The following is a 24147-nucleotide window of genomic DNA, read 5'->3' on the forward strand; positions in this document are numbered from 1 at the left end:
AGTTAAAAATAGTTTATTTTTATATTAATGATCGCTAAGTTAAAAAAAGTTTAGATCAAACTATTAATTATTTTATAATGTCCCGTGTATCACATGATACATAAGGCTTTTCCCGATGTTAAAAATTATCATACAGAATAAAATTTATATAAAAAATATGAATAAAATAAATTGGCAGATTCATCGCTATTGATGTTATTTACCACCTATTCACCACCTATTCACCACCTATTTAATAGCATTTTACAACTTCATAAAAATATGTTATTGACAATTTCACGAGATAATTTGATACCATGTCGCCACATGTTGGATAATAGATCGTTATGATTTGATGGCGATTTCTTAACTGCATGGTAACAAATCACAGGTTTCTGCAAAGTATATGTTTAACAGTTAGGTATCTTGAGGCACAAATGTGAATGAGAACACAGTTATGAAAATAATAAAACAGTGTTAATTTCCAATAATCTTCTAACTCTTGCCACTTTGTTTAATATTGTGGAAATGGTAGTGTTCTTTATCCATAGACTATAGTGGATCTCGTCTTGACAGTTTTGATAACCTTACAATCATCATCATTGCTTGAGACTTGATTGTCTGTCCATTTTTCATCCCTTATTGAGATCATGAGATCACAATATATCTCAAGCTTTTCATGATATTCTAAAAATAATACAAAGTGACAAAATTGCTATCACCTTAAGATTTCATCAATTACTTGGTTTTTTAATGAAATATCTTACATATTTAGTAAAATGTTTGTTAATACTGTACAAGCCATTTTCTTTTTGTCTTCAAACTCATTTACAGGCAATTTATTAAGCAATAAGCTGGGATTATTACTTAGTTATGATCCTACAAGAATATGATATTTTCTTATAATTTGATATAGTATTATTCAAAATGTAAAAACTTATATCTGGGTAAAATAAAAATAAATTCTTTGTAAATATCTAATTAATAATAACATTCCATCTAATTTTTTACATTAAGAGTTGTGAACAAAGTATACAAGAACATTCTAAATCCATTCCTGCATTTTGAGCTAGCTGATAAAATTATTATAAATTATTTGTAAAATCTTATGATAATAAGAATATTTATACTGGTTATATATCAATCTCTTTAAGAATTCTAATAAAATCTGTAATTATTATTATTTATTTGAAAGTTTAAAAAATTTATATAGATTTTACTTTTATGACTTATATATAAATTTTTTAAAATTAATAATTTTTTGCAATTTTAAACATAAATAAATAAATTAATTAAGGCCCCCTATTATTATTAATTTATATCAAATATTGTATTACTTTATATTATTATCAAAACAATAATATGTTTTGAAAAATTGTAGTTTAAGATATATCTGCTCATGTAGAAGAGGTTTGTTGATTGTAAATTTTGGTTGCCAAATCCCTTTTGATCAGTCAGTTGCTTTTCTAATTGAATTAAATTTTTTATCAGGACTAGTCTGATTATCATATGGTGGAGGATACTGAATGGCATCTTTGGATTGGTCTCATAGAGGAAAATTAATGAATAATGATCTTTACTAATAACACATAAAAACCATTTCATCATTTACTTAGTTCCAAATATATCAACTATCTTTATAAGATATTATAAGTGTTACTGTCTCCATCTTTTTGGACCTTAGATGATATTATCTTCATTCCATTTTTTGTAATTAGTATTGGGTTGATGTCTTCATTGTTCATTATTATTGCCTCCTTTAGCTGCATCTGTGTAAGAGGAAGGCTTATTTTTCTTGAACTGATTTAAGGCTTGAGTTCTATTCAAATATTTAGGTTTGACTTGTCATTCTTTATCGCAGTCTTTAGTGATGTGAGCAGGTGAACCATATGCATGGCAGGCATTTTCATCTAAGCTTAACCAAAAAAGTTCATTGCCTTAATATTCATTTCTAAATTTGCTAATGTATACGCTCTGACCTTTTATTTGATTTACAAATTAAAGATTGATGACTATCTGACACCCAACAGTCTACACACAACTCCCTATATTCCTTAGGAATATTTGGACAATAAATTATCCAATGACTATCTGAGCAATAAATACAACGTATTTTGCTATGCAAGTCAAATAAGATATTTAGAAATTATTTGTCTATTTGGTATAATATAGGACTCTAAATAATACATACACATGACACTTGATTATCTACTATATGAACCTCAAACTCTTTTTTTTTTAAAAAAATTAAACTTATTTAGCCATATATTTGAGGCATTCTTGAGTTCAAGCTTGACTTTCTTATCCAAAAACTTATCCAGCTCAAATGATCCCATTCCATAATCTACATCTGTATATTCTTTTTTTTTTTTACTTCACTGCAACTCTTCCTTCTCCTTTAGTAAATTATTCTTTGCAATGACAATTTAACTGTAACCTTTCTCAGCTCTTTATTCCACTTATTAAATTGGTAAAGATCCAAATATAAAAATTTTTATGCTCATAAATATATTATATTATCATTCTCCATAATAATTATCAGCTTTCCTGAAAATTTCCCTACAACAATTTCCTAATTTTTTTTCATAATAATTTGCCAAATTATATTTAAATCAACTTTATGTCCCATTTTTTTTCTTTATTCTATAATTAAAGAAATTAAAATCTCATGATTTTATTGAAAAATCTGTATATTAAGTCACATAATTTAAATATATGGATAGATATTTAGCTTGAATTTGTTACTATCTAAGGTTGCTTCTTGGTTGGATAGTATATTAAGAGATTTGACTCCAAGACTTTTCATATTTCTATTAATATCCAAAACAAATTTGATAAGGTTTGATTCTTTAACAGAAAGAATTGAAACAGATATAAACATCAATATTATTTACAAAATTTTTTTGAAAAAAATTTAGTAAAGGATAACTATGTATATTAAAAATGACTTTGAAGTAATAGGAGTATTAGTAATATTAGCTACTAATTTTTATATACTTTCTACATAATTATCTATATTACAGTATCCAATTTTAAAGATTGTCTCATAATTGTTCTTGTCATGAAACTATATATACTTTATTTACTAATTCTATGTTATTCTTTAATATTCACTGTTAACAATGCTCTTGATTTTTGTTTTCTTGCTGTAGCACCTGAAGTTGTTGTGGATTGTGATTGAGAAGATTTTCTGTCCATTGTTAAACCTTCTTATTGCTTGTTGTTTATTTTTTAGTCTCTTTTTCTGTTAGCTAATATTTAAATTTCATGTTCAGTAAGAAATTGTTAATTTTAAATTGATATATTAGAAAAAACTTTCTTTTGTTATTCTGTTGAAGGATATGAGTTTGAAAGATATGTGATTAAATAACAATTTCCTTTTGATAAAGAGTAGTAATTAATAACAGGAGTATAAGAATTCTGATATCCATCTATAAGATTAAGTTCATATTATTGGAGATAAAATTATAATTTATTCTATATAGTTCAATAATCAATTGTAAAGGAAATTTTGCCAGAAATATTTGTATTTTTTTCTTTATCAGTTATAATAACCTTTACATATTAGCATTGGATCTAAAGTTGAGGACTCAGATCTGTTAATCAAATGCAAGGGATGCTCATCTTCAAAGTGTGCCATTTTCTAGAGCTGAATTTATACAATACTAGACTTGCCAAACTTATTTAGAACTAAAGTTAAAAGAAAGTCTATTAGTATGCTAGCCTCCAGAACTTGCTTCCAGTTATCTTGTATAAAGTTCCATATATTTTTCCAGATGGCAAAGTGTCATGATCTTTTAGTTTTTTGAGATACAAGTAAACTTCTTTTGCACCAGTTCTATAATTTCAGTAGGATGTAATGAATAAGTGTGTAATTAATAAAATAAGGTTCTTCAACAATTGTAAATGGATATTTTAAATAAAGTGAGTCCAGATATAAAAACTATTGCATTAATTTTTTGAAAGGCACTTAATGACAATTTAATTCTACAATAAGTTTCTAATTTAAACTCTGCAAAAAATTATATGCTCTTTTCAATTCAAACTAACTTTTTTCTAAAGCTATCTTCATTTGCATTAATGATTTTTGTGATTCTAATGTAATCCATAATTTGTGTTATTCTGAATCATATGCATCATTAAATTCATAATATGGTCCCACCTTTTACTTAGTATAAAATGAAATTATATTTAAATATAAGTTTATAAACTATTTTTAGAGATTTCAAATGGTTAATGTCAACTGTTTCATTAATCCAATTTTTGGAATCTTAACCAAATTTCTTATTTTGCAATTATAATAGAAAAAAATATCCCTTGTTTTTTAAATTGTAAAAATGGTAATGTATAAAATATATTATAGAATGCTTGAAAAGGTTGTTGATGAAGGTGTATCAATAATAATGATAATGAATAGCTTTTATCTATACAATTAATAAATTACTTTAATAAATTATTGGGTTATTATAATAATAGAAGCCTAATAATCTATATACCTTTTAACATGAAGTTAATAAAGGTTAAAGCAGTGTTAAAGCAGTGGATATTTATAATAAATGGGATATTTTTCAGAAATGTTTTTCTGTGCATTTGTGATTGCTATCACATTATCAGTGATGAAAGGTTTTTGCTAATGCTAGTATAACATAAAAATGACACCAAACTATTTTTGAAAAATTTTGTACATGAGTGGTTATTGTTTGTTATAAATCTTTTTTCAATTTTTAATATTGCCAATTGATACATAAATAGAATGTAACTGACTTTTTCCTAATGTGTCAACATTTGTAGCATCTGAGTATAATATTATAGATAAAAGCTTGCAGCCATTTGGAATGAATTTTTCTGCATTTTCCCACCAAATTCCAGTATTTTTCTCACTAAAAAAATATTCTAATGTTAGTACATGAAAGATTTCCATGTACTAATAAATTTGTTTTCCTTTAGCCAAGCAATCAGATCTTAATTGCCTCCATAAAAATTTGGAAATTCAGCAACCCATCCTTAATATCAAAAAGGATTGTTAATCACTTGCATATTTCCAGCTAGATTATTATTGGTATTTGGTAATGTTTGTGTTAATGTATCAATAGCTGCTCTTAATTGTTAAAAGTCATTGTTAATTGGGTTGCACCATATTATTATTTGTGATAAGAAGTGCTGGAGTAGGATTATTTAATGTATTATATATAGGGATAATGGTATATAATATTGCTGTAAATCCTCTTCAGAAGTTTCTGATGAAATAGGTTTTCAGATTCTGAAAGTGGTGGTTTTGCTAACAAAATTATTTAAAATTAATGAAAATTCAAGCTTCTTATTGTTTACATTGTACAAAATAATGAACTATAGACATTTTTTAAATTAAGAGGCTTATAGTCTCTCCTTGGTATGCCATTTTAGAATTATTAAGTTTGTAAATTATTTCATCTAATACAATTTTAAAACATATTCACATCATTTTTCCAATGAATCACTTATAACTTTAATAATTTACCTCTGTTGGGTAATACTTTAACTTTTGTTGTAAAATATGCTTGTACTTAAATGTTATATAATGTGTAAAAAAATAAAACAAAATAATAAGTCTTCTAATAATTTGAATGTCAAGCTCATTATCTGTTCTGGAAAGAATTCAAAAATGTTATAAGCTTTCTCTGCTATGATTGCATAATGAGATGTCAATCTTTATAAGAAAGTCATGTACCAATTTTTTATTTGTTTAATATTTTGATAATAAAGCAATTGAGAACTCTATGCCTATATTTGATCCATGGAAATGTGTTTATAAAATCTTTTTTAAAACTCATAGCTAAAAAAAATATGCCTATGCCAATTAAAGTTGGTGTACCAACTATAATAATTCCTATATATTGTGGGGAGTAAATAGTTCTTTGACATTCATTCTGACTATAAGATTTAATAATAGTGCCAAATAACTGATAATATCGATTCCCATCAATATGCCATAGGGCATTAGGACCTGCTACTTTATATTTTTGCTTTGGAATTGTCTAGTGATAATTCATAATGCATCAATGCATTGTATTTATTCATGTAAACCATTATGTAAAATTAATAGAGCATCATCAGATACATAGATGATTTCATCTGTGAATATTATGATAATCATCAATATTAAGTATAAACATATTCTCAATATTTTGTTACAGTATCTTGATGATTTTCTGAAATCAAGTTTTTTTTGATGATTTACTGTCTTTCTTATATTTGCTAATGTATCAATAGAAGACGATGATGCTCCAGAAGTTTGTAAATATGATTGTCCATGGCAATTAGGAAGATCATGGCTACAAAGAAGTGTATGTCGCTTCCCTAGATAGTTTTTATAGTCATTCAGTTTGATGACAAATCTGTCAAGATTTTTAATGTCTTGAAGAATAAATTTTATAAGCAAAAGTTTTAAATATTAATTATTGAAATAAATCTTTAATATTGTGGTAGGCTTGTGAATTTCAATTAGGATTGCCAATAATAGCTTCTACCTTCTTAAATATTCATAAACTTTTTTTTTCTTCAGGAATCTTAAAGCTTAAATAGTTATAATACTACTTTTGTTATACAAATTAGACATTCATTTTTCACCTCAATAGGTACAACTATAATAAAAGCTAATTAAGTCTGGTTCAAGTCAATTGGTGCACTATTATTTCTCCTAAAAATTTAACTTTTTGCACCTGAAAATCATTTGTAATAAAAGTACCAGTAGATAGGTTGCTTACTTTCTTTACTAAAGTCACTCATATTGTGATTATAGTTTTATAATGGTTAGGGTTTTTGTTAGATTATTAGTATATTTGTATACCTTTTTCAATAAAAAGTAAATATAAAACAGATTATTTTTTTTTTCAATAATGTTGATAATAATCTTCATCTATTTCATTTTTTAAACTGTTTATATCTATTAAACTTGTGAATTATTTCTTCTTCCTGATAGTTTTTTTAAAAATTTAATTTACTAATTATATATTATACAGTACAAGACATTTTTAAATATATATTTAATTTTGAAAAAAAAAATTCGTAAAATATCAAATTTTAAAAAGATAGTTGTATTTAAACTTATAATATGAATATGTAAGAAAGAGTTTAAAATAATTCAGAAGGTATAAATACTGTATGCCAATGGTTTTGATATTTGTATATAATTTTGGTGATTCATAATGTAGTTTTTGGAATATTTTGGTGTTGATATGTTATTATTACAGTCATGTACTATACTATATATATTATACAATATTTAAATAATATCTAGTTCTTGTTCTAAAATATATTCCCATCTTGTCACTGCTATTGACAAAAGATGAATATAGGTTTATGCATTAGTAGTACTTCTATCAAGAGTAAAATCGTCCACTTCTTAGTAGACTCTATTGGCCTATCAAGAGTAGCTTTCGCCACTTCTTATTAGTCTCAATTGGCCTATCGAGAATAGCTTTCACCACTTCTTAGTAGTACTCTATTAGCAGGCCATGCTTTTATATCTGTTGATTTTTTTGGTCATGAGGAACTTTCTTATGGACGACAATAACATCCTGCAATTCATCTAATCCATCATTAGATTTTTTTGATTTTTTTGTAGATTTTTTATATTTTGAAATTCTTTTTGATGACAATGTGAATGGAAATACAGCACTCTTGATTGAATTTTAACTTCTTGCATTTGGACTTCTCATAAATTTCTTTTGTTTGTAGTCTACTATAATTTTGAAGGAAAGTATGAAAATTTCAACTTCTAAGCTTTTCATTTGGTCATTGCACCAATTTGATAATTTGTGATATTATTAAAATAGATCAGGTAAAATGTCTTGTAAACAAGTAAATAATTTAACAAGATATTTAAAAATTCCATCATTGCTAAAACTTGGCTTGGTGAAGCAATTAAAGAATAATAACCCACATTGATCTCATATCCACTAAACCAATATAGACTTCCAAACCCATGGTTTATAGAGTAATATTTTGTAGTATGAACAATCAGGTCAGTTTCTACATCTTTTAGGTAGTTTTAGCTTTTTGTTAGTGTTAGGGTCAGAACATTTATTTCCTGTACCTTTGTATTTTTTTCGTGTATTAAAAAGCAAGTCTTATAGTTGATCATATCTGAAAAGACTTAAACCCTTCACAGGATGGGCTATTGCATCCAATAGTGCATTGTGTTCTAATATGCCGAATGCTTCTGACTAAGAAAAGGCGTGAAACAATCCATTTTTTTGTTTGTTCAGATAAATTAGGAAGGCGCTGGATAAATAACCTAAGAAGGATATTACGATGACGAGCCAATACTAGAACCTTCAGCAGCAGAAAGATGTTAAACAGTAGCCAGAGCAGTTCTTTTTCTACTAATATGTAAAAGGATGAAGACTATTATCAATTTAATATTATACTGTAGTTTTTACCCATATCTTTTTTAATGTAATGTGCAGGAACTTTTGCCAGTTTTTCTTGTGCAAAATATAGACTTGATTCTCCTTCACCATATATTTTCAATATATTATTGAAAGCATGATCATCTTAAATTATGCTTATGTTTAATATATACTGCAAAGTGTTTACAGCACTTAATTGTTGGCTAAGGACTTTCATCATTGTTGCTTCTTGATGAAAAATTCCATAAAAAATTAAAAATTCAAATAACATTATATTATATTCAATGAATTCAATAAAAAATATGAAGAATAATTAAAATCTTGATAAATGATTTTAAAATTTAAACAAAATTTTTTAGTATTGACATATTAGGAAAATGTAGGATTTGGAAAAAATTAATAAGAGATATCCTGAATAGAGATTCTCATTGGTACTTAAAAGATGCAGGATTAAATAGATATGAAATTATATGTTAATCATATATTTTAAGTAAAAAATATACATTGAAGGATTTCAAAGACATTATTGTTGATTTTTAAAAATTAAGATAATTTACAGATAATTTTAATAGATAATTTTAGTAGATATAATAATTTAATGTAGGATAATTAGTATATTAATATTAATTAATTTTTATATATAATTTAAATAAAAAAAAAAATATTTTAATAAAGTGAGAAAAGGGGAAAGGGATAAGTGAACAATTGTGAGAAAAGCTCTATAAATAAGTGTAAACGAGAAAAGCAAAGCCACGTAAAAAAAAATTGTCTTGCAACAATTGGTTAAATTTTTTCGTCTCAGCCCCGAAAAGCCCAAAATCTCGTGTACATTTGAAAAAAAGATTATCAGAAATTATTTTATTTCTCGTAACACGACGTGTGTAAAATAACGAATTTATTTAATTTCGTTTGTGATTAGCATTTTTTTTAACAATTTGAAATAATGTCTTTCACATAAAATTAGCACATTTCAATTTATATTTCTACAGTGGGTTTATCCTACTATCTTTTTTATATAAAATGTTTACAACTTAATTTTAATAAAAGCGTTCCATATAGGAAAAATTATATTACTAATTAGATTAAAGAAATTAATAAAAGGCGACTCTACAATTTTCATTCGCCTAAGTAGATGTTTCATCTCTAAGAGTAGCAGTTGCATAATGATCATCATCGAATATAATTACAACATTAGTTAGAGGATTATCATCACGTAAGCCATTCTATAAGAAGTGAAAAAAAAAATTAATCTTTTTTAGGGAAGGAATTATCAATAATAAATTTCTTAAAAACTTACATCAACTTTTTTCAATCTGGGAGGCGTAGGATAAGTATTAAATATATCATTGATGCATTTGTGAACAGCATATACATCACTTTCCATAATTCCCCACAAAGTTGGACCTAATAACGGGTTTTCATTTACAGGCAATCCAATATATTTATGAGATATATAAAGAACAGAACTTGCAATCTCTTTTGAAGTATAATAAAGACAAAACGGATGATTATAAGTTTGACTAATTATTAGGCTTGCCATTCTTATTAAAATAATTTTTTTCTTTTCAGTGATAATAATATCGGATGAATTCTCAAGAAAGTCCACCACATGAATATGTGGTAAATCAACATCGAAATCGAAACATATTTTTTCCGCTAGAACTTTTTCTTTATTAATGATAATTTTAATCCACTTTGTAAATTCATCAGCATCATAAAAATTATTATCACGTCGTATTACACGGGCGCAAGCAACGGCAACATAATCAATTATACGAGGATGTTCTGTAGTTTTTGTCGCCAAAAAAGTAGCAGCGGCCCCAATGTCATGTTGTGTATAATCTTTAAAACTACAACGCATAAAAAATCTATGAAAATAAGTCGTCGCAGTTGCAATCGTTTGATGTTTCAAGCGAAGCCAAACGCTAATATTTTTAATAAATTGAATACCATCACTCCTCAATTTATTTTCTTCTTCCATAGAAATTCCATCGCAACGAGATGGTGTGAATTTGCCATATTGATTTTTGTCAAATTTCCATTGAGATTTAGAAATGTCGTTCATACTTTTTTTTTGGAATAAAGAGTTCATGAAAAAAATTTTTTTTTTTTTGTTTATATTCGAATTAATAAAAGATTAGTTTTAAGTTGTTTAAATATTAAAAAGAGATTTTATTAAGTAATTTTTATTTTTAGAAATTATGTTTCGATTATTATTTTTTTTTTCATATAAAATGGTTTTTTTTTATATTATAGGTGCTGATCAAGAAAAATAAAAAAGAAAGAATTTTAGTAAAAACTTACGTTTAACTTTTATATTGGATGTTTGATACTATTCCTTTGATCTTTATTAAGGACATAAATTTCCCGATAAGTAAATCATACAGTGTCAAACTCCGCGAATTATATATAACATGAGGCAGAAATATGTACGAACCGCAGGAAATTATGAGTCAGTTAACCAATCATTTGAAATATAATGATAAACTTTTACCGTTTTCAAACATTTTACCGTTTTTAAACATTTTTCTTTTGTTTAAAGTCAAATTCAAAGTAATACACATGATGTAATTATAAGATTTTCTTTGCATTTGTTGCTTTTGTTGCAAAATGTATTCGGTATTGCCGAACAAACAATTTATTAATTTCCATTTGTGTAACAACATGACTTGTTCCGAAATATAAAATTTATTAGCTTTTCACCAATAAAAAAATATTATAAATATTGTCATATAAAGTTCATATATAATAAAACAATGGGATTTTGTATTACAATATTTTAACGGAGTTTGAAACATAATAATTTGAGCTTGTATAAATATTAATATAACTCATGTACCGTAGATATTATAATAACGTCATCAAGCCTAAAAATGTACGATATTGATCCCGACAATGTGAGTAAAGATGTGTACATCATATGACAATTAGGAGAAAGTATAACAATAATTTATATTGGATAGTACAGAAAAAAAATAAAAGGAAAAGCCGACGCATATCACTCACGTGATAATACTTCTTCGTTATGAAATTGGTTCTTCTTTAAGGAAATATATTTTTGCCAACTCATTTATTTATTTTTTTTTCTCTTTCTTTATTAAACATTTTTGTAATATCGTTAATACATATTATTTTTCTTTCTATATAATATATAATGAATTAATTAATTGGTAGAAGAATAAAGAATTTTTCAGCCCCTTTCAGTGCGGTAATAATTACGGGACTAACTGCATGTTGTTCCAAATCTGGTTAAATTACTTACTCAATGAAGTAAATCATAAATAATATATAATAAAAAAAAATGTCGATCAAATTTTATATTTTTAGTATTTATAGCGTATATAAATAGTACGTGTATAACCCACCCTTTTTTAAAAATAAATTTAAATAAATCAGTTTTCCTTCTCCCTTTCCTTGTAAAATTTAAAAATTATGTCACCAAAGTATCGTAAATTATTTGAACAGAATTATAAAAAAATATTTTTAGAGTATGCAAGAACTGGAAGAAATTTTCAAGATGAACATTTTCCAACTAATGATGTTTCGTTATATAAAACTCCAAATAAAAAACATGATCATCATATTGAATGGAAAAGATGTAAAGATTTAACAAATAATCCTCATTTATTTGTATTTGATAATGAAGGTAAAGGTAAAATTAATACTGATGTAGTTCAAGGTGCTGTTGGAAATTGTTGGTTGGTTAGTGCTATAGGTGTACTAGCTGCGCATCCAAAATTATTACATAAAGTTATACCAAAAGCTTCGGATCAAGATTGGAATCATAGTGACGAACCTGGTAAAAAGACGGGAGTTTATCATTTTCGTGATACTGGTCGTCATCCTGGTGTATTTAGGTTTAGATTTTATAGGTTTGGTGAATGGGTTGAAGTCGTGGTTGATGATTATTTACCTACTAGGGATGGTAAATTAATTTACGCTCATTCAAGAAATCCTGATGAAATGTGGGTCTCATTACTTGAAAAAGCTTATGCTAAATTATGTAGATGTTATGAAGCATTAGAAGCTGGTACTGCTTCTGACGCTTTGGTCGATTTAACTGGAACAATTCCTGATACAATCGAATTACCTAATACTACCCATTTTGATGATATACCAAATACTCCTTCTAGTCATTGTAGTTCCATGACCGTAACCGCTAATAAGAATGTAGTAGAACAAATGGGTTTAAAGAATTTTATAATGATGATTATAATAGCAAATAAAAAGGGTGCATTAATGAGTTGTAATATTAATCCTTTAGAAGGTGAAGCTCAACAAGAACGTTTACCAAATGGTTTGGTAATAGGTCATGCTTATGGTATAACTGATATACAACAAATCCAAGAACCATTTTGGAAAAAAAATCGTAAAAATACTATTTTAATACGTTTACATAATCCTTGGGGTGAGATTGAATGGAATGGGGCTTGGAGTGATAAATCCGAGGAATGGCAAAATATTAGTAAATCTAAACGTAAAAAAATGGGTTTTAAGATTGCTGATGATGGAGATTTTTGGATGTCTTTTGATGATTGGATGTTAAATTTTTCAATTTTAATCATTTGTAGACATTTAAATACTTCAATATTTTCATTTGAAAAAAGATGGCATGGTATAACATTTAGGGGGGAATGGTCAATAGAAAAATCATTAGCGGGCGGTTGTGTTAATAATAAAAAAACTTTTTATCAAAATCCACAATATCGTATAGTAACTCATAAACCAACTACTTTAATTATTGGATTAATGCAAGAAGATAAACGTGCTAATATCACGCGTGAAAATCTTACTATAGGTTTCGTTGTATTAAAAGTTGAAGAGAATAGAAAATATCGTATTCATAAATCAACTTTTGACGTGGCTGGTCGTGTTACTTATATTAATACCAGAGAAGTTACTGCGAGAATTGCATTAAAAAGTGGTAATTACATTCTCATACCAAGCACTTTTAATTATGGTGATGAAGGACATTATTTTATGAGAATGTTTTCTGGCAATAGGATTAGCATTAAGAGATTAGAAAAAGATAAGCCCAAGAAAAAATGGTGGTATCCATTGATTTATTGGGGAAAGAGTTACTTTGTTGGTACGATAAGAATAAAATTATTAAGTGTTAATCTAAAAAGATATATAGGAAAAGCGTACATAAAAATCACTTTTGCTGATTTAAATGGTAGAATTAAACAGAGAATAGTTTCTCCTAAATTTATTACTAATGATGATGATGATGATGGTGGCGTAACTGATATTCTGACGGAATATACATTTTTTACGAGAGATCCTTCTACTGCTGGTTTGTTATTTCAATTATATCAAAAGAATACTTTTTCTAAAGACAAATTATTGGGCGAAATGCGTTTATTAACTGATTCTTATTCAAAAGAAGAAAAAGTAAGTAAAATGTGGGAAATAACTAAAACTTTTACAAAGACTGTCAAAATACCTAAAAGTTATTTAACGAGTAATACAACTACGACGGAAACTGAAGGTGAAGTCTCACTGGACGAATGTGATGACGTTGATAAAAAATCGGAAAAAACTGTTACAAGAATTAGCGCCAAAATGAATGGTGATCGTAGCGTTAAAAAAAGTTCACGAAATGATAATAAACGACGAAAGAGAAATGGAAATGGACATAAGAAAGGTTTAAAAAGTAAAGATTTCGTACCTCAACTTATTGATGCAAATATTGGTGAATTAAAAGTAAGAATAATTTATTATCCAGATCTTAATTCTTGAAATTTTTAATAGGACAATAATTTTCAATAGGACAATAAGACACTATTTATTTATAACTTTACTGTTTTATATTTTGTATATTATAATTTTTTTTTTATTTAATTTGTGTATACTGTATATATAAGTTAAATTATGATATATAATAATTTAATATTTATTTAAATTTGGGAGAAATATTTTTTTAAAAAAAATCTAAAATTTCACGTAATATTTTATTTTGTCGAATGTAATTTAAGTTATTACTAATATTATTATATTGCTCATTAGTCCCAGAGTCCCGGAGCGTGAACGTACCAGCATAGTTATTTCACGGGGAACTGTGGATATCAATGATTTTCACGGCGCAGTCGTGAAAATCATGATATTCCAGTGACTCCGTGAAATAACTGATTTATCCCACGGTTCCTAGTTAAAATTTGTTTTTTTTTCTTGATATTCTCACGGGTGATGTTTATTTAAAGATAGGTAAAAAGTCTATCATTATTAGTCAAAATAATTATATTAAAGGGCTTTATGGTATGGATCCCATGTGATAAATAAATTTAACTAAATTTATATTTTCTTTTCACCAATTAATCGTCATATTCGAATATCCGATGTACAACATAAGAATTATAATATTGAATAAATTCAGTAATGTCTTCCTTACTCGCAATTAATTAGTTTCATATTGTATACTTTCATGTTGTATGCAGCATTGTAAGGTTTAAGAATTTGATCGCCATGTGTTTGAAAATCCTTTTTGCCAATAACGGTACAACGTTTATTCCATTCTACCACAGTCGAAAAATTCTTATCCGAATCTTTTACTAATCTGTTAAATAACCGTGGAAATTAGAATTTTTTCTCGAAAAAATCCTGTGAAGCACGTATTATTTCTCTTATACTAAATATATAAACGTCATTATTAGCATCTTTATTTTAATTCCGATAAACTAAATTTAAGGTTGTACGTTGCACATGTTATGTAGGATCTTAAGGATCAATTCAATTTTTTTTAAAATAAAAGATTGTCACTCCGAAAATATCATTTATATTATATAAGACTTATGTAAATAATTTATTTTTTTAAAAAAAAAGAGGAAGAAAATATATTTATACATTTAACAAATTGAAAAATTAAGAAGCACAATCTTTACATTCTTCAGTTGTCTTATTATCACTGTTATTATCGTTATTATTCGCGGTATTAGTAGTAGTTGCTTTAGCACCATCCTTTTTATTTGCATCACTATGACCAAGTTCCATATCAGGAGCAATTTTATTTCTAATAAGTGTTTTCTATAAAAAAAAAAAAATAATTAATTAATTAATTAAATTAATTAAAAATTATTAAAACTTTCCGACGTAAAGACGATAAATCCATATCTTAATATCTTACCAATTCTTTCATTTCAGGAAATCTTCCTGCTTGTTTACGATCCCAAATAAGTTCTAATTGTAAAAAATAATTTTAGGTTGAATTAAATTATTTAGACATACATAATTAAATTATTATTTCATTACCTCCATCGACATGAACTTTGAAAACAGCGCTAGAACCAGGAATTAAAGCTACTTCACCAAGAAGTGTACTAAAAGTAATTAATAATTCTTGTGCCATCCATCCTGCACGTAATACCCTAACAATAGAAAATCTTTGATTTATACACAAATATGATATTTATACGAAAAACTTTTTTAGACATACCAACGGCACTGAACACAATATTCGATTGAAACACGCGGTAAACGAGGTTTAGCTGCATCTTGTTCAACGGTTTGAGTAGATTGTGTTGATGACATTCTTAAAATTTTTAAGATAAAATTATTATTCTTTATTTTAAAAGGAAAGGGAGTTACAAAAAGGAGCCTTCAAATTTATATTTAATTAAGTGATACATGTACAACAAAACTAGTATAAAAGATAAGAGATAATCTCCGGTTTTTCCGCTAGTATAATTTATCTATTTATAGATCAAGGTCCTGCAATTTTGACTCCTCGTAATATCTCATCAGTTTTTGTTTTGATAGATACATTCAACATTACACATTCGTTATCATAATCGAAATACCTCTTCCATCTAAACCCATAATTGTTAAATCTTTCGATAAAATGTGATTCACATCTTTCGTTGATTTTCCTATTTTGAAGCAAATTATACCCAACTTCATTAAAATTATCAAACATTCTATGATCCAATTCACAAGGGATCTCGTGGATAATATATCCTTTTCGGACAGGGGAAGAATGTTTATAAAAAGTAATGGAAATTTTTGGTGACCGTTCTAGTGTTTGAATGGATTTAATAAGAATATAATGAATCGTCATGATAAAAGCATCAATTGCTTGAATTGCCTCAGATTGTGCCATTGTTGGCGAGACTGAAGAAAAAAAAAAGAAAAGAAAAAAAAATTATTTCAGAATCATTAATAAATGTCATAAATAAAATTCTAGTTTTGTTTTTATACCTCGCCAATAATCTTCAAGCTATTTTTTTAAAAAAAAATAAAAAAAATGAGAAAATAAAAAAGTTAGAAATAACACGAAGGATAAATCGTTTTTTTAAACAAACGATAACTTACGTTAGTTTGAATATTATCAAACATAGAGAATTTGGGAGTCAAACTAATAAATCCAGGTTCTTCTTGAGCGATTGAATTTAGGTCATACGACCAATCTTCACTATTAGAATAGTATATATCTGACATTAATTTTTTTTTTCGTGAAAAAAAAAAATTTTTACAATAAAAAAAAAAGGATAAAGGTTACATATATAGACATGAAAAATATTTTAATTGTTTAATTAATCTTTTATATGCAGAGTTTATTTTAACTGATAAAATCCTTAAATTTCATTACACAATTACTTAAATATTTTATTTGCATTGTTTGATTACTGATTAAATTATGATATTTGTGTGTAAAAAAAAAATTGTCATATTTTATTTATCTGTTCAAGGATAATTCAATTGAGTTAGTCCAGTGAATACTCCACTCAGACATTAATGATTGATTATTTTTTTCATTACAAATACAATGAACTAATTCATCCGGTATTTTTAGAATATTCTTTTGTATAATTATTCTTATATTACGTACTCTTTCGTCGAAATTTATTTCTCCGACTTTATTATTATTCTCTTGTTGTTCTAGTTGTTCTATAAAATTATCAGAATATGGACATTGTTGCCAATTCTCCATTATAAATTTCCATACTTCGAATAAAATTTTGTATATATCTTTTGTATTCAAATACGGTAAAACTTTTCCAACTTCTGTCATAGGATGTCGAATATCCCCGGCCTATCATTAAAAAGACGTATTAATAACAAGAAAATAAAATACGTAAGAAATTAAGTTTAAACTTACTTTACGCATTGAATCTATTAATCTTATGGAAGCATCTAATTCTAAACTACATTTTCGTGGATCTGATTTTTGAGTTAAATACCAAAACTGTATATTTTCTGCAAAAAGTGGCCGAATCAAAACGTCATGAAATTCTCTATATTTTTCGTGTTTCACTGCAATACAATAAATGAAAATTATTATTTTTCTTTTCTAATAATAAAGAAAAAGTTATAATAAAAGAAAATGACGTACCATTAGACAAATAATCAAGTAAAATCCAATACTGAGGATGAGATTTGAAGACTTCATTTAATATCCAATCACTTTAATTTTCAAAAAAAAAAAAAAAAAAAAAAAAAAAAATTGATAATTATGATTTTACAATGGCAGAACAGGAAATGAAGCAGACGTAATATTATTTACCGAGATTTTACTAATCTAGTTCCCTTTGGTATAATTGCATGTGTTTCCACCGAAGTTGGTGGTTCTATAGTTGTAAGTTTGTCTGTGAGTAGCTGGATCAACTCGTTGGCTCTCTCATTATCGAATGCCAATAAATCTAAAATAAATTTTTAGTTTATGTGAATATTTTTTAATCCAAATCTATAAAATTTATAAACAACCTATCACCTGATCTCATACAACACATCTTAATTAATGTTCCCGTATTTATTGCATTTGATATATAACGTTTTTCTAAAGGACTTAAAAACAAATTGACAAGAGTTTCTTTTTATTTTTTTTAAAATAAAAATAAATAAACAAACAATTACCTTGTTTCACTGTTTGCAAAGTTAAATTGCCATGAATTCTTATTTCTCAGTTCATTTGTTACTTGTTTCTTGAATGTCCAATTTTTACGATAAAGTTTAAGTCTTGGTCGATAAACTACTTTACGATCTACGAACGATTTGTTTTTATCAACAATCAATTCAGTTGTCTTCAGCACTGACAATTCCCTTTGTATATTCATTTTCAATTCTGAAATAATTTTCGGGGATGATTTTGCCGGATCCCAGAAACGTTCTCTTTCAGGATTGGTCCAAATCTCATTCATAATTAAATTTGATATAGATAAAAACGCATCTGAATCTTTTGATAAAGTAGCGAATATAACTTGCAAATAAGATATAATCTTGTCCCATTGAATATTTTGTCGATTATTATTGACTTGTTTCTCCATCACAAGGAACCAAATGTTGACCAATTCATCAAGACACTTCGCTAAATTGCCCGCTTTCGTTTTTCGTGCAAACTGTGAACTGTATAATAAAAGTGATAGAACCCACTGTATATCCGTTTCTAAATTATCACCATTATATGAATTTAAGATATAATGCAAATTTTCTAGCATGATATGAAATGATTGTCCAAGAGTATCCAATATGGTCTTAGAAAGATCGCTTGTTACAAGTGAAGATTGAATAAATTCTGTTAATTGAAGATTTGAAGTTTCCGAATCCAAAATAATAATATAAACTATAGATTGACACATTTTCGTGAATCTTGTATCATTCTCATTAGTAATTTTGGTCTTTTTCATTGCATTTTCCAAAGATGTTCTAAATGGTAATGAATAAATAAATAATTCGATGGATTGTAAGAATTTTTTTTTATTAACTCCACACTTACTTTATTATGTCATTCCATTTATTATGGAAAGACGTTAAAATTTCGCGTATCTGATCAATTCGTTTAATCACAGAATCATCAAACATAGGAATTTTTGAAAAATCCATTCTAATAAATAATTGCTCTATCTTTTCGATTGCATTTTGCTTTCCCTGAAGTTCCATCATTATTTCTAAAGATAGAAAGAAAGTAACAAAGAAATTTATAATAATGTCGATGTGAATTAAACGGTGGAAGCAAGAAGTACAAATCCCATGTAAATCACAAATATTTATAGAAAATTAAGATAATCACGTGAAAATGTCAAATGCATATTAAACTAGGATAATTTGTCACATATGCGCATAACATAAATAGCCTTTTAAGAGTAAATCAAAGTGACAAATTATGCGGTGATATTCATAAAAATTTTTTGGCTGTTAAAAATATATAAACTGAGAATCCCATTTTTGCCGTGGAGAAAAAATTTTTCTGCTCCTCCGTTGTTAATGAATTAGCTTGAAGTTGAAGGGCTACAAATTTTGGCTACAGCTTTTTTATGTTCAGTTTGATCGTATTTGATTGATTTTGATCTTGTATAAGTCAAGAAACGTAGTAACTTAGAAGTTGACCGAAAATCTAGTTTTTTAGTAAGTTGTTAATAAAGCTTTGCATTTGGTTTGTTAGTAGTATATTATACAAACCTTTCACTTGATAATTCTTTTGTAGTTCTTTTAGTAGGGTATTAAACTTAAATTTAAACCAAAATTAAAGTGAGAACTTCTGAAATAATAGGTTTCGAAAGGCGCAGTTTTTTTAATTTTTTTTAAAAAAAGATTTTATCAAAATTAATTTGATGACATGATTTTATATTTTCAGATCAGAAACTTTTTGAGTGGGATACTGTAAATTCACAGGTGATTATAGATTTAAGGACGTTATTTTTTTGGAAAGAATATTTATTATTTCATTTATTAAATAACTGCGGTAGTTACGTTGATTTAATTTCATATTGTTATTTTTGATCTTTAAAAACTATATTTTATTAATATTATCCGATATCTTTGGGTTCGATCAAATTTTTTTTCAATGTATTTAATAGTGTTAATTTACGCGGGTTTCAAGTGTATTTATGATCTTCGATATTTGATTAAAGATCAGGTACGGTATCGACTTAAAAAGAAATGGATAGGAGATCTTGGCGAAGAAGCAGCACTCATTCATCATCATCGTCATCAAGATCATCAGAGTACGATATCTTTTTACTACATTATTATGTCTCTAAGATAAGTGTCTTATAAGCGAATATTTTTCATTTTTATACATATATACAACTTTAGCGTACAACGACGTATTACTAGGTCTCTCGCTAATTCAAGTCAACAAGCAAACCAAGAAATAGGTGAAAACGTGCCCGATCATTTAAGATACTTTTACCGAAGTAGACATATAAGTATGAGTAATGCCATCGAAAATGCCATCGAAAATGCCATCGATAATTACGAGGCTATGGATATTGATGAACCAGAACAAATGGAAATATCTTCAGAAGTTATGAGTAGAGATAATGCGGATACTGGTGAGTTAATTATTTTATTATTTAATATTGAAGGATGATTAGATTCGACGAAAATCATATCGAATTTTTTCAATGAATAATTTGTGTGAATGGAATAGATTAAAATATTTGAATAATAATTTCCTATAATTGTATGTAAAATCATTACATTTTGTAACATATAATTTTAACATAATTTATATTTCATAGAATCCAATATAATGAGTATAGATCAACCTCTTGATGTGGAATTTAATTCAGATGGAAATGAAATTGAGCAAGATATCCATTATGATGGAGAAGAGAATGATAGTGATACTGGAGATGAAAATATTCATGACCATAGCGAAGCAACACACGAAAATGAGCCACAAATTATAAATCCAAATGTTTTCTTACCTCCTGACATCAAAGAACTTTTAAAATCAATATCTCGAACAGAATGTAACAGTGAGCAATTGGGCAGGCTCGCAGGTTTTTTCCTAATACTTGATAGATCCGTACTTAATAATTGGAATCTTGATTTACTGGTTCAAAAATTGTTAGCTATAGTTCAAAAAACTGCAAATAGTGATTCTATGCCTTCAATTGAAGCCTTAATGTTGCAGCAATTTGAGCCAGAAGTTTTACGCCAATTTTTGGAGCGTGATATGTATCAAGGTGGTACAGGAAGTGATCCGAATGTTATAACGATGGCAAGTCGATGTTTAGGAAATTTGGTGTTAACCTTGGGTGATAGCTCTGAGCGTATGGTTGGGCGTGCTATCAGAGAGGAAGCTATTCCTGTGTTATGTAATATTTTAACAGAAGGGCCGCGTACTTATGATTCAGAATATTTAAAAGATATAATAATGGTATGTTAATTAAAGTAATAATAAACGATCAAAAATGAGCATTTTCAATTTAATTATATTCGAATCATCATTTATTTATTTATTGGAATTAGGCATTGTATAATTTTTCCAAACCTACTTTTATCGATTGTACAGAAAGTATTGTCAAGAAAGATGTTTTCAAAAATATAATGGAAAGTATCCTTCCTTTCTTAATCGATGAGGATCGTGTTTTACCATTGAAACTACTAGCAAATTGTACTAGTAAAGCTCCTCGACGTTATATTAAAAAGTTATTATCCGAAGTTTTCAACACAATGGACTTTCAGGCATTATTTGCCGATCATGAAATGCCTGAAGTTACTAAATGGTGCTGTGTTAGTTTAAGTTCTTTAATAAGTCGACACAATGAAGATGTTGAATCTTTATTGGTGTTATCAAGTCCAGAAGTAATTAAGAATATTACTTATCGTATGAAACAATTTGAGTAAGTAACGATTTATTCTTTTAAAAATTTTCCTTAATTTTTAATTTTATAATGTACAATTTTTATAAACAATTTTTCTTTTCAATACCATTAAGTGAATATAATCAGTTGAGAATGTGGAAAATGTTCAGTATTTTAATAAATAAATCACGTAGAATAACAAATACACTTATTGAAAATGGAATAGTTAAGGCCTTATTCGATGTGTTATCGAGGAAAAGTATAAATAATCCCGAGAAGGATCAAAATGAAAATGAATTTGTTAATAATGTTAATCCTAATCCCAATGCCAACAATGTTAATACCAATGGTAACCCAAATGGAAATGATAATGGTAATGGCAATGGTACAGAACGACGTAGAAACGTAGAAGATCTTTATTCTGAATTGCCGATTGATAGTAAAACTAAGGAAATAGTGACTGAAGTTAATGCAAAACTACGCTATAGATATGTAAATATGGAACCAATCAAGCTTTATATGCAAGTTTGCCAATTTATTTTGTCATTATTTCCTGATGTACCGGATCCAGGAAAGTTATATCTCATGTTTCCGGATGGTAAAATTAGCCATCAATGGTCATCCGAAGGTTAATATTATTTATTATTTTAAGTAGCTAATTTAACAATGTTTTTGTCGAATTATTTTTAAATTTTATTAAATTTTTATTAGATTGGTTAGACTTAGCGATGACGGTTGATCCTGGCAATACGACTACGACTTCACAGCCAATATTGAACAAACAAGCAAGACTTTTTGCAATTGTGATAATACCAACATTATTTAAAGCGTATCGTGCTTCAGAAAGTTGGGAATTACGTAAATTAATTATGATGTGTATATTAGCATTTTTGATTTATTATCCCGAAGATCTATTATGCAATATTTTTGAGGTTTGTACTCGTACTCATTATTTAATTCAAAAATTATTGAAAATTTTATTTATTAATATATGTATTTATATATTTATTTAGTATTCACATATCGAGAAGTTCCTTTCAAATATTTTCTTTACTAGTTCTAGCGTAAAACAAGAACATGAAGAAAGTGAAGAGGACAAAGATAGTACTTACATTCATGATGTACGTACGTATGCCGAAGACTTACTCATACAAATTATCCTTAGGTGGAATGATACTTTCACAGCAGCTTTTGAGAAGGAATGTATTTATGAGGTGTATGAAGCAATTCTTGAGAAATATCAACAAGAATTGAATATTAAAGAACAAAATGATGATGCAGCTAATTTAACGAATGGTATTGTCGAATAATTTGTTAAGTGTAAGTAAATATTATGGGACTCTTTAATTAAGATAAGTAAAAAAAAAGATTCTATTTTTGAACATTAAAGAAAAGAGTATAAAAAAAAGAAAAAGGCCATATTTGTTAGGATTTTTTTGTTCTTTGTAAATAATTTTTTTTTTTTACTTTTTCACAAGAAAGGTTGAGAAGAGAAGAAAAGAGTATTTTATTAATTTACTAACTTCAAATTATTTATTAAATTTGATGAAAATGTATTCATGAAACACGGAAAGATAACGTACATAATGTATAATTCTATGTTATTAAAAATAAATAAAAAATCATATTGATAAATTTCACGTGAAACTAGTAATCACATGTTATATATTAATCTTGTGACTTGTGAGTCATGTGATTGATTCAAGTGTGGGATGAGCGGTTACACCATTTTATAAATTGAATAGTCTTCTTCGTCAAAGTCGATGTAATTCATAACTTTGAACAACTTCCTATTATTTACATTTCAAATTCCGATAAAAATATTCCAAATAAATCTCACTTTCTTGTAACTCCTTTTTTTTAATAAAAAAAAAAGCGAATTGCCAACTCAATTTCTAATATTGAATATTTGAATCAAAGTCATTGAGTTTTAAAGATTCGGATTTTAATAGGATAATACGTGTAATGAATTTATTCACTGTTGGTCGAAATTTATTATGTTTAATTTGTCCAAACATTTTAATTTCTTACAAGTTATGGTCATCTATAAAACAAATGCATTCCAACAAAGGAAAGATATGCATTGTCCTAGACGAAGATAGATAATCCGATAATTACAAAAGGAAGGCATAATTGAAAGAAACTTTATATAATCTATGATGATAACATAGATGCAGCCATTCAACATAATTATGTTAAAGAGGCATAACGGCTCACGATTGAGGTAATACGGATGCGCCTCATCACTGATT

At 27.0% G+C, this 24147-nt stretch overlaps 6 protein-coding genes across 6 annotated transcripts; 2 read left to right on the top strand and 4 right to left on the bottom strand.

Moving 5' to 3' along the window:
* Window positions 1-9493: 9493 nt before the first annotated feature.
* OCT59_027353 (uncharacterized protein) lies at window positions 9494-10593 on the bottom strand (the record flags this gene model as incomplete). The annotated part of the gene is made up of 2 exons (XM_025323468.2): window positions 9667-10593; window positions 9494-9592 (listed from the first exon to the last, which is right to left on the bottom strand). Exons 1-2 carry the CDS (start codon window positions 10459-10461, stop codon window positions 9494-9496), a joined length of 894 nt encoding a protein of 297 aa, XP_025180268.2. The 5' UTR covers window positions 10462-10593.
* Window positions 10594-11801: 1208 nt separating this feature from the next.
* OCT59_027354 (uncharacterized protein) lies at window positions 11802-14111 on the top strand (the record flags this gene model as incomplete). Its single annotated transcript, XM_025316587.2, has 1 exon — window positions 11802-14111. One exon carries the CDS (start codon window positions 11802-11804, stop codon window positions 14109-14111), a length of 2310 nt encoding a protein of 769 aa, XP_025180267.1.
* Window positions 14112-15141: 1030 nt separating this feature from the next.
* Window positions 15142-15938, bottom strand: OCT59_027355 (uncharacterized protein). The gene is made up of 4 exons (XM_025316586.2): window positions 15802-15938; window positions 15618-15733; window positions 15493-15545; window positions 15142-15392 (listed from the first exon to the last, which is right to left on the bottom strand). Exons 1-4 carry the CDS (start codon window positions 15894-15896, stop codon window positions 15231-15233), a joined length of 426 nt encoding a protein of 141 aa, XP_025180266.1. The 5' UTR covers window positions 15897-15938; the 3' UTR covers window positions 15142-15230.
* Window positions 15939-16068: 130 nt separating this feature from the next.
* On the bottom strand, window positions 16069-16802 carry OCT59_027356 (uncharacterized protein; the record flags this gene model as incomplete). Its single annotated transcript, XM_066136900.1, has 3 exons — window positions 16069-16475; window positions 16563-16581; window positions 16677-16802. The coding sequence occupies 3 exons, from the start codon at window positions 16800-16802 to the stop codon at window positions 16069-16071; spliced, it is 552 nt and encodes a 183-aa protein (XP_065993337.1).
* Window positions 16803-17001: 199 nt separating this feature from the next.
* Window positions 17002-19244, bottom strand: OCT59_027357 (uncharacterized protein; the record flags this gene model as incomplete). The annotated part of the gene is made up of 7 exons (XM_066136901.1): window positions 17002-17397; window positions 17464-17618; window positions 17698-17768; window positions 17869-18004; window positions 18076-18149; window positions 18219-19007; window positions 19078-19244. 7 exons carry the CDS (start codon window positions 19242-19244, stop codon window positions 17041-17043), a joined length of 1749 nt encoding a protein of 582 aa, XP_065993338.1. The 3' UTR covers window positions 17002-17040.
* A 996-nt stretch (window positions 19245-20240) lies between these two features.
* OCT59_027358 (uncharacterized protein) lies at window positions 20241-23428 on the top strand (the record flags this gene model as incomplete). Its single annotated transcript, XM_025316585.2, has 7 exons — window positions 20241-20305; window positions 20397-20635; window positions 20825-21468; window positions 21561-21934; window positions 22030-22523; window positions 22607-22827; window positions 22909-23428. 7 exons carry the CDS (start codon window positions 20241-20243, stop codon window positions 23203-23205), a joined length of 2334 nt encoding a protein of 777 aa, XP_025180264.1. The 3' UTR covers window positions 23206-23428.
* Window positions 23429-24147: the final 719 nt, after the last annotated feature.

Source organism: Rhizophagus irregularis, chromosome 7, assembly GCF_026210795.1.
Source record: "Rhizophagus irregularis chromosome 7, complete sequence".
NCBI lineage: Eukaryota > Fungi > Glomeromycota > Glomeromycetes > Glomerales > Glomeraceae > Rhizophagus > Rhizophagus irregularis.

Coding starts and splice junctions, on each gene's coding strand:
- OCT59_027355 (XM_025316586.2), bottom strand. CDS start 15,896: ATGTCATCAACACAATCTACTCAAACCGTTGAACAAGATGCAGCTAAA. Junction 15,734..15,801: donor TATTGTGTTCAGTGCCGTTG/GTATGTCTAAAA, acceptor TTCTATTGTTAG/GGTATTACGTGCAGGATGGA. Junction 15,546..15,617: donor CAAAGTTCATGTCGATGGAG/GTAATGAAATAA, acceptor TTTTACAATTAG/AACTTATTTGGGATCGTAAA.